Genomic DNA, 15,673 nt, shown 5'->3' with positions numbered 1-15,673 from the left:
AGGAAGATGTTTCCCGATTTAGGGTCCTTACTCCCCAATCCAGGAGTGTGGAGTGAGTGACGTTGCGTGTGGAGTGAGTGACATTGCGTGTGGAGAGAGTGACGTTGCGTGTGGAGTGAGTGGATAGAGATGGGGGTGTATAAAGGAGTAATGGAGGGAAGTATGAGGAAATGTGGAATGGCTGTCGTGTTTTTGGGGGTCCGGACAACCCCCTTGGACAAAACCCTCTCAAGTAAAGTGAAAAGTAGGACAAAATAAAACTATTTAGGGGGGGGTTGGGTTAGTCTTATGATATAATAAATGTAATATTTTACATGTCAGAGAAGTGTTCATAAACTTTAAATAATAAATATATTAAAAATTATGAATTAACAATTTCTTATTATTATTTGTCGTGGGGGGAGGGGGAGGGTTGTCTGTAACGACATGTACAGGTCTGCCTCTCTTGGTTAAAGCAGCTGTCTCTATGGTGTTCTTATAGTCCTATTTTTCACTTTACTCGAGGGGGTTTTGTCCAAGGGAGTTTTTTATCCTAGGGGGATTTTGCCGTACACTCCGTATTTTGGAGGGGAGTGAAGTGGTATGAGAGGGGAAGGGGGTGAGTGGAGAGAAGGAAGGAAGGAAGGAAGAGAGAGATGGAATGTGGAGGGAATGGAGTCTTTTGGAGGGAGTATGATGGAGTGTTGAATGAATGGAGTGTTATGGAGGTTTAACGAGGGGAGGACCCACTACACCCTCCTCCATCATTTGTTAAAAGACTGGTTAGACTGAAGGTGGAGATCAGGTTACCTCAAAGTGACTAGTAACACGTGTTGTGGCGGGGGGCGTGTGCTGGGTTAGGTTAGGTTAATCTTAAGGTGAACTAAACTGAGATGCATAATCGTGAGTTCATCTACAATATACGTGTGTGTGTGTGTGTATACGTGTGTGTGTGTTCGTTTCCTTCCACATTATACCCATTCCTTCCTGTCTCCCCCAACCTCATTTCCTCCTACCCACCCTCTCCCATTCCCTCCCTCTCCCATTCCCTCCCCTCTCCCCCGTTCATCGTGTTGTTCCGTCGCCCTTATTCTTCACACATCATTTATCTTCTCCCTCCTTCGTGTGTGTGTGTGTGTGTGGAAGGTTCTACTTGTGTTTGCTCTATTTATCCATCAACCTCAGTAGCTTTATCCATCAACCTCAATAACTTATGCTGTTGATAAAGCCTAGTTACCTGATTTCTATTTTTTTTTTATTGGGACGGAAATATTTTGTTTACCCAATTTCTGGCCAGTTTAAATAAGCCGGGGTGTCTAATCTTCCGGTGAAATAAGCCTGGCTGCGTAATCTTCATGTGTCTTCGCTGTACAGGATGCGTCTTAGTGTGCGTCCAGGCTTAAAGAAACACAGCACCTCTAAGTCTGTCAGTTCTGGGGTGACACAAGGACATGGGGGAGGGATTACTGTGTATGAAGATCTTTTAAATCCTCTCTCTCTCTCTCTCTCTCTTTTTCTTTCTTTCTTTCTCAACGTCTGATATCTCCTGACCACTGCTTGCAATCGACTCTTTCTGCCTGAGTGTGGTCGACAATTTTCGTATCAGCCAACATTATCATGGACAGTTACCCACCCACCCACCCACCCACACACACCACCCGCCCACCCACACACCACCCACCCACACTGTCTGCTGTGGCTGTCACCATCACATCATCATCTGCCATTGCTGTTATCACCATTTCTTGTTATTGTCACTATCTCCTTACACCTCTGCTGTCACCATCTTCTAATGCTGCTCTCACCATCTTGTGTTGTTGTCACCATATGGATCTATCAGTGCCCTTATCCTCCATCATCTACAGTTTTCACCATTTTCTATTTAATTATGTGGGGGTTAATGTCGTCAACATATAATAGTGACACAATACCTCTGAAGTCACCTCACCTGACCAACCACAACTACCACCATCATCTTCACTATCACCGCGACCTTTACCCCCAATGGCTTGAACTACTGCACATTACCTGCATGACGTCATCACCACCATAACGACCGCAGACACTAATTGGTAACAACACTGTTTCCATCGTCACCTCTCTCACCCAGGGCGAATTCAGCAAAGGGTCCCCTCTGATCTTGACAGTAAATCATCACCGAGAGAGGATAAAGAGAGACTGTGTGTGTGTGTGTGTGTCTCTCCTCCTCCCCCTTCCTCACAACACCCCCCCCCTCCTCCCCTTCATGACTCAGACACCATGATGAATGTTTCTCAGTAATGGTGTAATACTCTCTTTTAAATTGCCTGTATCGAGGGGCGTGTCAGTCCTGGTGGTGGTGAGGGAGGTACTGCTTGGCCTCCTGGTGTCTGGGGGTAGTACAACACAGAGACAGCCTAGGGACGTGAGCATCAAGATTTTTCCTTGTGGTCGCTGGAAGGTTATTCTGTCCTCAGGAACTTCATCTGGAGCGGCAATGTTCTTCTTCATCTTTTTGTGCTGCCTTCAGGATGTTCTTCAGTATATTTATCTTCTTTTTTTAGTCTCGAAAATATTATATTCCTTCTGCAGGTTTTAATGGCGTCTTCGGGAGTTGGTAATGGTGGGGTCTTTAGAAGTCGGTGGTCTTAGGAGGTTAGAACGGTGGAAGGTCGTGGGTGGTCTGTTATAATTTTTGCTGTGGTCATTTGTGGATTATGATTTTGCAAATTTTTATTGTTTTATTTTTTTACCTTTTAGTTTGGACTCAAAACTATTCCTTTTGCTTTATCCTTTTTACCCGTAATAAACTCTGCTATGGTAGTGACCGCGAGTACATGTGGGTTTTGGCTTATATTAGTAAATACCAGTTTTATTAAAGGCTCAGTAAGTAAAATAATAATAATAATAATATATGCTGTACAGGTATAGAGTCCCCGTAAAGGCACCGCAAATTGTTTTAGCTTCCCCTGGAGGTTGTCTTATTGTACAATTTTATCTAGTCGAGAGTCAACGGCCGGGATTCTCAAAGGTTCACAAGTTGTTTTTAATTTTACTGAAGATCTGAGAATGTACCAAGCCACTTCAGCTACGGTACAAAGTCGGTGGTCATTATCACTTTGAAATTTTACTGAAACTACACCGTAAATAGATGCTCCTTTATATTCCCATTTAAGGGGAAAATTATTAACGAAAGACTCGATGAGAATTCAGTCGCGGGTTTTATGATGCAACTCATTGACGGTCAAGGTTTTGGTGGAAATTTATGAGACTAGGGGAAGAAGTGAAGGTGGGTTGAGTCCATTTTAGGGCAGCGTCGGCAGGAACCTCCCTCGCCCTCTGGTGGAGGATTAAATTACTGAGGTGACGATACATTTGTCTTCCAGCCCCTCCCACTGCCCACCACTCTCCTCCCCACCATCATTCTCTCGGCTCCACCTCCTTCCACTCACTTGTTCCTACTCCTCCTCCTCATCTTGTCTGTCCTCTGTGTCTCATTTTGTCTTCTTGTATCACCTGTCTTCCTCATTTGTCCTCCTTACCTGTCCACGTCCATTTGCCACCGCCGCCTCCTCCTCCTCCTCCTCCTCCTCCTCCTCCTCCTCCTCCTCCTCCTCCTCCTCCTACTACTAAACGTGGCCTCCAGCCTCCCCCAATAGCCACACCTTCGCCACCATTTATTTACCTTAATATTAAATATCCTAATACATAAGAAGCTATCCTATCTATGTTAAATTAGTTGAGCCGCAGATCTATGCGGCATTCAGTGACTGTAGCCTCATAGTCAATATCTGCAGCAGTTGTCGGAGTAGGGGCAGAAGCTCTCGTTACCCTGAGGCAGAGCAAAGCCGACCGAAGGAGAGAGAAGGACAGTCGACATCTCATCCAGGCTGTAACATAACTTCTGGGCTGCTGCTTCTGTTCGGAGATCAACTCCGCGAGTCTGGCGTAGAAACATCTTGCACTTGGGCCCATCCCACCAGAGGTTGTGAACACTAGAGGAGTGAAGCTGCCTTGATCAACATTTTGAATTCTCTCCCCATATGCCCTTCTCTTGTCGTTCTCGTTCCTCCTATGCGCAGCATCGAGAGCTAGGTTACGGTGACAAACGGCCATGGGATCAAAAATCCCCTACTACTACCTACTACTACTACTACTACTACTACTCCCAGTTCACCCCAAACTCCATATGGTCACTTGCTTCCCCCCACGTACTCTGCCAGCACACTAAAACCTCCTCACCCGTTGTGTCTCACCCTGGAATGTCCTACCAAAACATACATTTCCAAACACTTAGGTCATTCATATCAATTTTCCGTCTCCTCGCAGTAGTAGCCGCTCACAGAAAGTTGGGCTTGGTCGTTGGGAAGCTCCGACACACAAACACGACGACGACGATGATGATGATTTCGCTCGTGTTAGCAAGTGGGATGAGTCGCTTGGAGTTCCGGGCGACGATGTGCAGTTAGTTGTCAAGTGTGTTTGGTGGTGGTGGTGTTGGTCGGTAGGTGCGAGATGATGATGGTGAAGGTAGGTGTGAGATGATGGTGGTGGTGAAGGTAGTTGGTATGTGTGAGGTAAGGATGGGGGGGGGGCTTGGTGATGGTGTTTGTTGCGTGTACGTGTGAGATGATAACGATGATTATGGAAATTGTGATATTTGTCGATAGTTATGATGATTTGGGGTACAGGTGAAATAGCGATATTGGTGGTGGTGTGATGGTGGCCGTTTCAAGGCGAGCACATTAATGTGAGACAGAAAGTGATGTTCGGTGGTAGAGGGCAGGTGTGCGTGTGTGTGTGTGTGATGGGAGTCATCACAGCCAGTCCCCTGGTCATGGTTGTCATCATGGTAAGCTGTGCCGCGGTCATAGTAAATATGGTAGCATCTGGCGGCCGGAAGAAGAGAGAAACGACGGAATAAGTGGTGTGGAAGGCGGACATTGTTTTTCGTGACGATAACAACAACTTGGTAAAGAGAGGGAGAGGGGAGGGGGGGCGATGGCCTCACCAGCGCCGCTAATGGAAACGATAGTGCAAGTTGTCTTAGACCACGTAGCACCAGGAGTAATAACCGTAACGCCAACAGCACCAGCAGTAACGGCGTGTTAGTGGCGGCTATCAGTGTAGTGGACCTGGTAAAGGAGCGTTGTGGCGCAGTGTTAATGGTGGGGTTTAATGGTGTCTTGCTAATTTCTGCTTGCGACGAGAGAGAGAGAGAGAGAGAGAGAGAGAGAGAGAGAGAGAGAGAGAGTTGCCGCTCCATCCCTCTCTACTGAAGTGCAACATTTATCCAGTAACAACTTTATTATATAATAGAGTTCATTGTACTTCACAGATCACGTAAAACTAGTGTTCACTTGAACTGATGCTCACTTAAACTAGTGCTCACTTAACTGCACCCAAAGAACCGGGGCAAACAAGAGAGCATCGTACCGGGCTGCTTACCAACTGTACCGGGTCCTCTGCTCTGCCCAGTAAACCGGGAGCTGGACATGACTGCTACAATTATGTCATAAACCATTCTTTTACTGCGGGTGTCAGACAGGGCACATTGACTTGGCTTTGTGACCTGGCTTTCTTCTGTTGTGGCCTGGCTTTCTCGTGTTATGACCTGGCTTAATCGTATTGTGACCTGGCTTTAGGACAAATAATTCAGCATCACTATGATAACTCAAGATGACTCTAGGTGACCTCTTGTGATACATTATAAAGGAAATTATTGATTACCTGAAAAATAGGTACTGTTGCTTAGTTTACCCGATTATATTAAGCAACCTAGTCTAACAACCCCCGGTAGTATTATGGTGTTCAATAATCAGAGAGTAAGCTGGGGTGCCTAATCTTCGGGTAATATGAGAAGAAAGAGCAACTTGGGTTAAAGGTGATCGGTGTCATACCATTCGGGGGACTAAGGGATGTTTCGCCACCTTTAAATTCATTTTCTCTGGTAAACAAAAACTAATATAAGTCCCCCCCCCCAAAAAAAAAGTAAATAGTTTTGTCCTTTATATTAAGAAGAATGAGGAATAATGTTGATAACCTACCCTGGATTGTAGGCAACCCTTGTGTTGCTTTCAATATTCATAAAGGCAAAGGAAATCAGCAATGCCAATTACGTCCCTTCAGAGAAAACGGAATGTGGTTGCCCTTGTTTTTTGTGGCTATCACTTGGCTGTTGGTCATAATAATTACATTTAATTTGCATGTAGGACTGCGAGGGTACGAGCCATATATGGTGAGGAGGCCATTATGACTAGAGCCCTGCGGGGTCTCTTGGGGTGACCACGACCCCAGGGGTAGGTGTGGGCAAGGATAAAATACTAAACAGGATAGTTCACTAAGCACTTGTTTTACCCACAGTGCACAGCTTGGTGACGTTACTGTTGTAAACACGCGTCATCTGGTGACCTCCGTGTGTGCCCGCATCTGCTACCGGGACCAATGTATCAACAGTTTTGGTTATTTGTGCACCAGTAATGCTCAAAATCCAAGCAGAGAGCACATCAAGTATTACAGATTTCCCAGAAAAAATTGAACTTGTGATAAATGGATAATTGCCTGCAAGTGGTCTGATAAAATAAACGCATTAGGCTATCTGAGAACTTGTTTGAAGAGGTTTCATATTTCTTTTGTATTTCCTTAAATCAGGAAGGCCTGTCGATATCCAGGTATTTACAGGAAGGTGTGACATTCGTCTTGGTATTTGTGGCCAAAAAGTACTCCGAACATATTTAATAATCATGAAAATTTTTTAAGTTACGCACATTGGTACGTGGGTTTCTTGTGTCAACACCACGCTTGTTTCAAGACGCTAGGGAAGATTTCTTGTAGCTCTTAATTCTGCAGTGTCAGCCAATATCAGGTCATTCAGAAGACCGTGAGACATGTTCTTGCCACGTCTGACAAAAGAAAACAACAATATTACACCAAATATAAGTAAAACCAGAGTTACATCACTTAATTCAACAGTATGTTCGTGATGCTTAACAATTATAGTTATTTGTGCAATATGAGGTGTGATCCAAAAGTTCTTGGACTAGCTTCATTAAATCTTTATTTTCAAGATATTACAGTGAAACTAGTCACCCTAAAAATATTCTCCAGAGGTCTCAATGCAGTGCTGAATCCGCTCCCATTTCTGGAAGTCCTGGTTGGTGAGGCTGGATGTGATGTGTCCTGGATCTCCAGTCTGTTCATGAACTCTGGAAACAGCCAGAAGTCACAGGGGGCCCAATCTGGAGAGTAATGCTGGAGCTATAATTTGAGAACTTTTTATAGCAATAGTTTAACAATTTTCCTTAATTATCAGTAATTTATATTTACGTGTTCACAACTTGCTTTGTAACCAATGAATTTTTCTTCTGGATAAACTTTTATAATTGTATTTTTTTTTTCAAATATTGTACATGTTAAAAATTATTTTCAAGGCAGTGTAACTTCAAGGGAATATGTGATGTTTGTGGCAACTTGGGGATGTGTGAGGCTCTTAAGATCTATTTGTATTTGAGGAGGCTGATTGATGCTACCATAAGGTCTACGTGATGCTTCTAGGGGTGCTCATAAGTTGCTAGTTGTGTACAGCTAGTGAGGGCTATGTGATGACACCAAAGGCTTTCTGTCACTGCTAGGGTCTGTGAGGCTGCCAAGGGCTGGGTGCTGAGGCTCGTCTGAGCTCCCTACTATAGAGATAGGCGAGACATGTATCAACCAAGGTACACTGGCAGCCTTGCATGAACCAGGTTGGTTTACCCTTATGGGACCCTGTGTACACAGGTAGTAGTACCATAAGGGCAACCTAACCTAGCAGGAACACCCTCTGGTGTCAATCATTACAATAAATTTGTCATATAAATAAAAAAAAAACAATTTTCGTTGTTTATATTAATCCTAAGAAAAGTTGAAAACAAAAGTGTACCAAAGGCAAAAATGATAGGGCCAATTTTTCTACTTTCCCGAAATGTAGAAAATGTACTTATGATCTCTTGAGAATCAGGAAGATCGCAAGTTCGAATTCTCAAAAGATCGTATCTACTTATAAGTTTTTTTTCTCTTAAGTTCGAACGTACGATCTTTGGAGAATTACAAAGATCGTAAGTTCGAACTTAAGAAAAAAAATAACTTACGATCTTTTTAATTCTCAAAAGATCGTAAGTATCTACTTTTCGGGAAAGTAGATTATCTACTTTTCGGGAAAGTAGATTATCGACTTTTGGGGAAATATTACCTAATTTTCCGAAGTAGATTATGATAGAAAACGGGAAATTTATATCACAAAAAATGGGAAATATCTACTTTCTGGGAAAGTTGGTTATCTACTTGTAGATAATCTACTTTTCGGGAAAGTAGATACGATCTTTCGGGAAACCGAACTTACGATCATTTTAATTGTCGTAAGTTCGAACTTAAGAGAAAAAATCACTTAAAATGGATACTTACGATCTTTTGAGAATTAGAAAGATCGTAAGTTATTTTTTTCTCATAAGTTCGAACTTACGATCTTTCTAATCCTCAAAAGACTGTAAGTTCGAACTTTAGAGAAAAAATAAATTTTAAGTACAGTAGATACGATCTTTTGATCGTAGACGCTAAAAGCGAACCTGGAGGTCTGGAGCGATGAGTGGGCGGGTGTCAGACCTCCTCCGCCAGATGTATCAAGACATGGCTACGTGAATAAGCGAAAGTAATAATCTTGAAAAATTAATATCTCGGTTATCCTTAATCTCCGGGGAAAATATCATATAAGAAAATGTCTTAGAAGTGTCTAAAACATTACGAAACGCATTTTAATAACAGCGAAAGAAATTCCGGTGTAAAATTATAAATTCACCACTTTTTATACTGGTACTGTATTAACAACAACGATAAAGGTAATAATAATGACGACATACGTAAGATGATAACCGATAATAATCTCTTGTGGTTATAGCTGCCTGTGTTTACCACAGTCTAGATCCTGCAGCAAGGAGAGAATGCTGTAAAGTTTAACGTTCTCTTTTATTATGGTAACAACACCTATAACATGGAAACAACTCTATTTACTGGCTACATTTTATCTCTTCAGGATTATACACAAAATGACTTCTTAACAGCAATGCTGGATTTACAAAATATATTGTGGCGAGATAATATTTACAACTCTAAGATGCACCTTGATTACTGAGGATTCCCCAAAACTGAATAAGAATCTGGCGTTAGCCAAAATAAAATCCTTAAGGTCGTTTAGATAACTCAGAGGGTTAAGAAACTATGCTAGTTTTGTCATATTGTTCGAAGGGGTAAAAGTAATTTATGGTCTGACTATACCCCTTATGTTCATTCCTTTCATAAGTCCTTCACAAAGAAATGGTAGAAATATACAGTATGTAGTCACCTATCTGAGCACGTTTCCTTCGCTACCACATAACCATAAGTACTGTATTATTGTTACCCCAACTGTTCAATCTTCTCTGAAAATACTGTACTTTTCACTTTAATTTTGTACGTAATTTTATATTACCAATAAAACTTGTCTAACTTGAGATTGATTTATTTGAACTTTTATTGTTTGTGTATTTCATTAAATTTTTAAACTATTTATATATTATTTGTTACGCATAATACTGTAGTATCTATTGTTTCTCAGGTGCGTGTGGTGCTCCGCGTCTCACCAAAAATCAAGATGGGTGATGGGGAGACTGAGGTGGTGACCTTGGACAAGCGGCGTCGACAAGTCACTCTAGTTGATCCTCAGGCACGCCAAGCACAGGAGAGCAGAGTGGGTGTTGCGGCACCTAAGATGTTTGCCTTTGACCAGGTGTTTACACAGGAGGATCCCCAGGTAATGGCCATGAACTTGTTCATTAAGTAAGACAGTTAAGATTAAAAAGAGATGGTGGCTTGAATTCAATATACAGTTTAATTGATTGTTGACTGAAATTACTACTGGCATTGTGAGTATATTAATTTTTCAGATTTGCTATAAATGATTAACACTGCTTAAAACCCATTGGCCAACAGAGCGAGGTAGTGTCAGGGGCTGTTGTTGATGTACTCCATGCCGTCCTTGCCGGAAATGATGGGTGTGTGTTGTGCTTTGGTGGTGCAGTCCTGGGAAAGACTTACACTATGCTGGGATCACACACTGGCCCAGGGGAACTGGGGGTTGTGCCATCTGCTGTGGCCTGGTTGTACAGAGCCATTGTGGAGCAGAAGGCCAAGAGTGGTGCGAGGTTTAGCGTGAGGGTGTCAGCTGTTGCAGTTGATGCAGCAGGAGCCATGCTGACTGATTTGCTTGCCGAATATGCACAAGGTTTGACACTCTCCATTGTCTAAGTTGTTGCTAAGAATACTGTAGCTGGTTATTTACATTTGTGATAAATTTCATGATATATCTGTACTGTAATTAAAAAAAATAATCTTTTAAGTTCAAAGCTTATCAATGTGTGTACGTACTTTTCAAACAGAAGGCGAGGCATCACCCAGTGCATTGCTCCGAGACACCACTGGGGGCTACTTGTCCTCAGTTGCTGAGCTACGTGCACCGTCCCCAGAAGCAGCAGCCCACTATCTTGATGTGGCTGTAGCTGCACGATCCTCACATGGACGCATCCAAGTGCAATCAGCACAACAGGCTCCTCCCACCCCTGGCTCTGCAACATTACTTTACACACTCCATATTTATCAATATGCTGTTGATAAGTCAGGCAAAGGAGGAGGCGAGTAGAATTTTCAAAGACCAGATAAATTTATTACTTAATGTATTGTGAACTGTATGTTCCTAGATTAAAAATCTATGAGTAATAAGATTGTTTTTGACACAGAATAGGATATTGTACATTGGTGTATAATTTATGTAATATAGTACAATTTTAATAAATTCTATGTCCTTCTGTTGCAGTTGTTGGTGGTCGTAGTCGCTTTCACATGATCGACATGGGTGACCTTAGTGGTAGCAGTGGTGGGATGTCATTATCAGCTCTCACATCAGTCCTTTTAGCAATATTCAATGGTCAAAGATATCTCCCAAACAGAGAAAACAAGCTAACCATGTTGCTGAAGGAGGCCTTGGGCTCTGTGACCTGTCATGCAGCAATGGTGGTTCATATTTCACCATCTCCAAGACATGCACAACACACCCTTGCCACCCTCCAGTTGGCTTCTCGAGTTCACCGCATGAGACGCAAGAAGTTAAGGGTATGTAATTTTGTTACTCTTTGCCAGTATGATCCTCTTTTTCTTAATAATTTGCAGATTTGAAATTTAATATATTGTATACTATTATAAGATAAGTAATATCAAAGTTCTAAAAACTTGATTTTATTGGAAGTTACCCCTTAAACTGTGGGCACTGTCTGTTGACATGTACAGTAACTACTGAGTAGTCTTAATATCTTACAGTATTTTAATAATGGATCACATAACCTAACTCTTATGTTTCAGGTAAAAATAAGATACTGAAGCATTTTCCTCATGGGACAAGGCTCCTCAGTGTCATTTGATGTTAATCTGAAAATAAAATTATTTAATCCTGGAAATTGATGATTATTATTATTAATTTTATTTCATTTTATATTTTGTTTTGTCTCCCTCAGGGTCTAGGAGGGTCCAGTTCTGGAGGTAGCTCAGAGGGTTCTCACAGCAGGTCTTCAGGAGGAGACACCTCTGCTGGATCATCATCTATGGACTTTTCTTCATCAGAACAGTCATGTGATACAGTAATATATATTGGTGGTGGTGGTCCAGGAGATACAACCGATAATGAACATCCACCTGTATTTATGCCTCATCACACCAACCAACGACTATGGCCAATAACTCGACTTAGGTCGATGGAACATCTACGGCCTCATTCGGCATCTCCGACGCCTGCACACTCACGTCGAGCTGCCTCTGCAAGCCCAACTCCTACATCACGTTCTGTACCCAATGGAAGATCACAGCTTAAACCAAGACCACCCCCACGAACAGTTAGCAATGTCAGTAGTCCAGCTAGTTCTGGAAAAGTATCCCCTGGAGGTGGATTTATACGTCATCAGCCAGGTGTAAGTCGTGTAGCATATAACAGCACTAGTGGACAGCAGCCTCTCCTATCATCATTTAAACCACAAGTCACCCTTGGGCCTCTAGTGCCTGGTGATCTCAGACATTTTAACTATAATGCATATGAGGAACCAAATAATTTGGTCCCCGTATTCCAACGATCCCGTCTCCCTATTGCAACACAACAACTCCACCATCAAAAACAATTAGAACAACAGCAACATCAGTTACAGCAACAGCATCTACAACAACAGCAACTGCAACAACAGCAACAACTACAACAACAGCAACAACAACTACAACAACAGCAGCAGCAGCAACAACAACAACAACAACAACAACAACAACAACAACAACAACAACAACAACAACAGCATCAGCAATTACAACAAAGCCAGCAACAACAAAAACAGCAGATGCAACAGCAGCAAAAAGTTCAACAGTTTCAGCAGCAGCAACAGCATTACCAACATCAAAAGCTTCAACAGTTACAACAACCCCAGCAACAGCCACAGACTGCACAACAGCAAATCCAACACCAGCAACTTCAACAACAATTTCAACAGTTTCAGCAGCAACATCAAAAGCAGCTGCAGAATCAACAGCAGCAACAGTTGCAGCTCCAGCAGCAACAAGGTCGCCTTAATGTAAAGGGCACAGGTGATGCTGTTGTATCTGATGAACAGTGGATTGATGGGCCACGTGTGCACAAGTCACGAGTAACTGCAGCACAAAAGATTAAAACAAGCAAATCCGAAACCTGGGTTGATGGGCCCCAGGTAACACCTATAGGATATGGCTTCATGGATGACCATAAGAAGACCATGATAGAGCGTTGGGTAGAAGTTCAAACAGCTCAGGTTGTTCAACAACTAGAGCAGCAGCAGACTGTACCAGCTCAGATACCAAACCAGACAACCACCAACCAGCAGCAGTTTACTCATCTTACTCAATTCCGCACCTGTGAAGAGTCTACATTAGACAGTGATCAGGATACATTAAGCGAGGATCCACCATCTGGTCCTGGCAGACCACCTGGTCTAGATGCAGCCTTACCACCACAGCCCAATCTCATTGAGGAGCTAGAACGTAAAAACCTCATTCCAACTGAAAATTCTGAAGCTATACCTGATCCTACTCCAAGTGAGACTGAAGTCCAATCAAAAGATCTTACCCTGGATGAGAAAAGTTCTGAGCCTCGTTGTTCTCCAGATGAGGTATCGGGAGCAGATGAGCCTTCTATAGATGATATCTGCTCACAGTGTGAGGCTTTGGCTGAAGAGTGTGAAGAATTAAGTTCTCTACTGTCATGTGAAGAAGAAGAATGCAAGCGGCAAGCACACTTAGGCCTTGGTATGTTGAAGTTGCAAGCCATGATATAAAGATTATGGCCGATTCTTAGTACAGTACAGGGTACCTTGTATTCCTCTTAGACATGAACTATTAGTTTTGGGATAGTTACAAAAATCAATACAAATTAAAAGAAAGTTGTATGAAGTTACTGGGCACTCTAAGAGATATTTGTGATACAGGTAGTTCTGCTAAAACGCGATAATTGTGTTCTTGTAAAATATCGTGTTATAGAAAATCGCGTAACAGAAATAACAGGGCTTATGGAGAAAATAGGGTTAGGTGCAGATTACTCGAAATCGAAAAAATTTAGTAGTTAGCCTAACACAAAGGATAGCACAGTCTAAATAAATGTTACATTCATATCTAATAATGAAATCATACAGTAAATGTAAAACTTTACTTGATGGGGGAGAAGGGTGATTTTGAGGTTGATAAAATCGAGCTTCTCTTCAAGTGTTTTATCCTTTCTTTTACGATCATCACCGGGAATTCTATCACCAGAACGCTTCTTATTGATATTCTTCTTTACTATATTCACAGTTAATACAGTGGGGTATGCTATAACGAACGGATCCTACTACGAATATTCCTATAACGAACGGTTTTACCTATAAAATTGAGAATGCTATAACGAACGAAACTCCTACAACGAACATTATTTATTTTATTTTTTTATTTGTTTTTGTTCTAATTTATTGTTTTTTATTACAAATATTAATGATATTCTTTATTTCAGGGGTTTAGATGCATATTTATGCACTTTTGTACAATTTTTACAATTTTATATTATATTTTTCAGTGTTAAGTGGTTGTATTTGGGGGCCTGGAACGGATTAATCCTATAACAAACAAATGCTATAACGAACAAGGTTCTAGAACCAATTAGATTCGTTATAGCATACCCCACTGTACCACAAAATTGGAGAAATAGTAAGCAAAAATCGCGTTATAGCAAACAAGCGTTCGCGTTATACAAATATCGTTCCTAATTCATAAATCGCGTTAGAGCAAATTCGCGTTATCAAAACACGCGTTATAGCAGAACTCGCTGTACGTTGGCTAGAAGCTTAGTTAGAGGTAACCCTTGGTTCTTGAATATATAGGATCCAAGTTGACATATACTGTTTAGCTTTTTTAGTACTGAACTTGATTCACACTCCTAATTCAGTTCATTAATTTTTTTTACCTTATTAACACTACTTTTTTTCTTTTTTTTTTAAGGGGATTAGCCCACCTGGGCACAGGTCACTGACCCACATCGGGGCCTGGGGGGTGAAAATTTAATAATAATAATAGTAATTCATAGTAAATAAGATTTATAATTAAAAGTAAAATAAAATAATAATAACAATAATAATAATAACACTGTAATAATGATAATAAAGAAAAATAATAATAATCAATAGTTAGAAACGCTATATGTACAGTATGTTGTCTTGTCAATAGTAAGAGAAACAATTGAGATCCTGCAATTGTGTGTAAATGAGGCAGAAAGACAGATCAGCAACCTGGGACTTGATCACAATATTCGTGATGCCATATGGCAGCAGGGTCTACCATTAGACAACACATTATGCTTCCAATATCTTCCCAGGCGGTAGTACCTCCCTGTTTGATAGCTGCCTACTACCTACCTACTTGTTGTCTACCATTAAAAAAAAAAGACTTTCTACATGTTTTTTCTCATATTGCCCAATACAAATTAACCACCGTATTTACTAAGATTCAACAGTAATGGTATTAAAATGCATTTTCATAATTTGTTTAAATAGCCACAGTCTTGGAGGAACCAGAATTAGAAGCAGCAATTACAGCTGCAGATCTGCATAAAGAAGAGCAAGAGCAGGAATATGAAACTGGCCATGAAGTGGACGAGGAGATGAGCACAACTCCAAGGAGAGGCTGGGTCAGGCGTTCTTTGGCTTCCTCAGGAACACACCATTCGACTGAACTGATAGAGGTGCAAGTCCCAGACTATCCTGTGGTTACCGTTGACTGTTGTATACAGGTATGTATTGATCAGGGCAGTCACTTATAACTAATTAAAATACTGTAATTATATGTAATCAGTGACTTAAATGATGATACTCCTAGGGGAGGTTTACCGGGGGTTGTATCTCTAGAAAGTGATCCCTATTTAGTCTCTCTCATGAAAACAGGGAGTCTCCAACTTTTGAACACCTGGACATATGAATTAATCTCCATAAGGTTTTAATCTTTTATTGTTCCCAACTAAGGAATGTTCAGACCACACATACAAACCAAACATCACTTTTGAATTTGTGTGGTGGGGCTCAGACAGCCTCCTCTGTTGCAGATGAATGGTGGCAAAGTTGCTTCT

The 15,673-nt window shown here is 41.5% G+C and overlaps 1 protein-coding gene across 1 annotated transcript in view; it reads left to right on the top strand.

Annotated features, from left to right (window-relative positions):
* LOC121876389 overlaps window positions 1–15,673 on the top strand; it is a 138,164-nt gene that overhangs the window by 105,207 nt on the left and 17,284 nt on the right. The window contains exons 3-8 of the mRNA XM_042381463.1: window positions 9,584–9,778; window positions 9,958–10,249; window positions 10,404–10,655; window positions 10,838–11,133; window positions 11,532–13,332; window positions 15,105–15,340. Coding sequence (XP_042237397.1) covers window positions 9,584–9,778; window positions 9,958–10,249; window positions 10,404–10,655; window positions 10,838–11,133; window positions 11,532–13,332; window positions 15,105–15,340 — 3,072 coding nt within the window. The remainder of the gene's footprint in view (window positions 1–9,583; window positions 9,779–9,957; window positions 10,250–10,403; window positions 10,656–10,837; window positions 11,134–11,531; window positions 13,333–15,104; window positions 15,341–15,673) is intronic.

Source organism: Homarus americanus, unplaced genomic scaffold (genome assembly GCF_018991925.1).
Source record: "Homarus americanus isolate GMGI-L3 unplaced genomic scaffold, GMGI_Hamer_2.0 scaffold34921, whole genome shotgun sequence".
Classification (NCBI taxonomy): Eukaryota; Metazoa; Arthropoda; class Malacostraca; order Decapoda; family Nephropidae; genus Homarus; species Homarus americanus.
The sequence above is the reverse complement of the archived record's forward strand: the minus strand, read 5'-3'. Positions and strand labels throughout refer to the sequence as shown.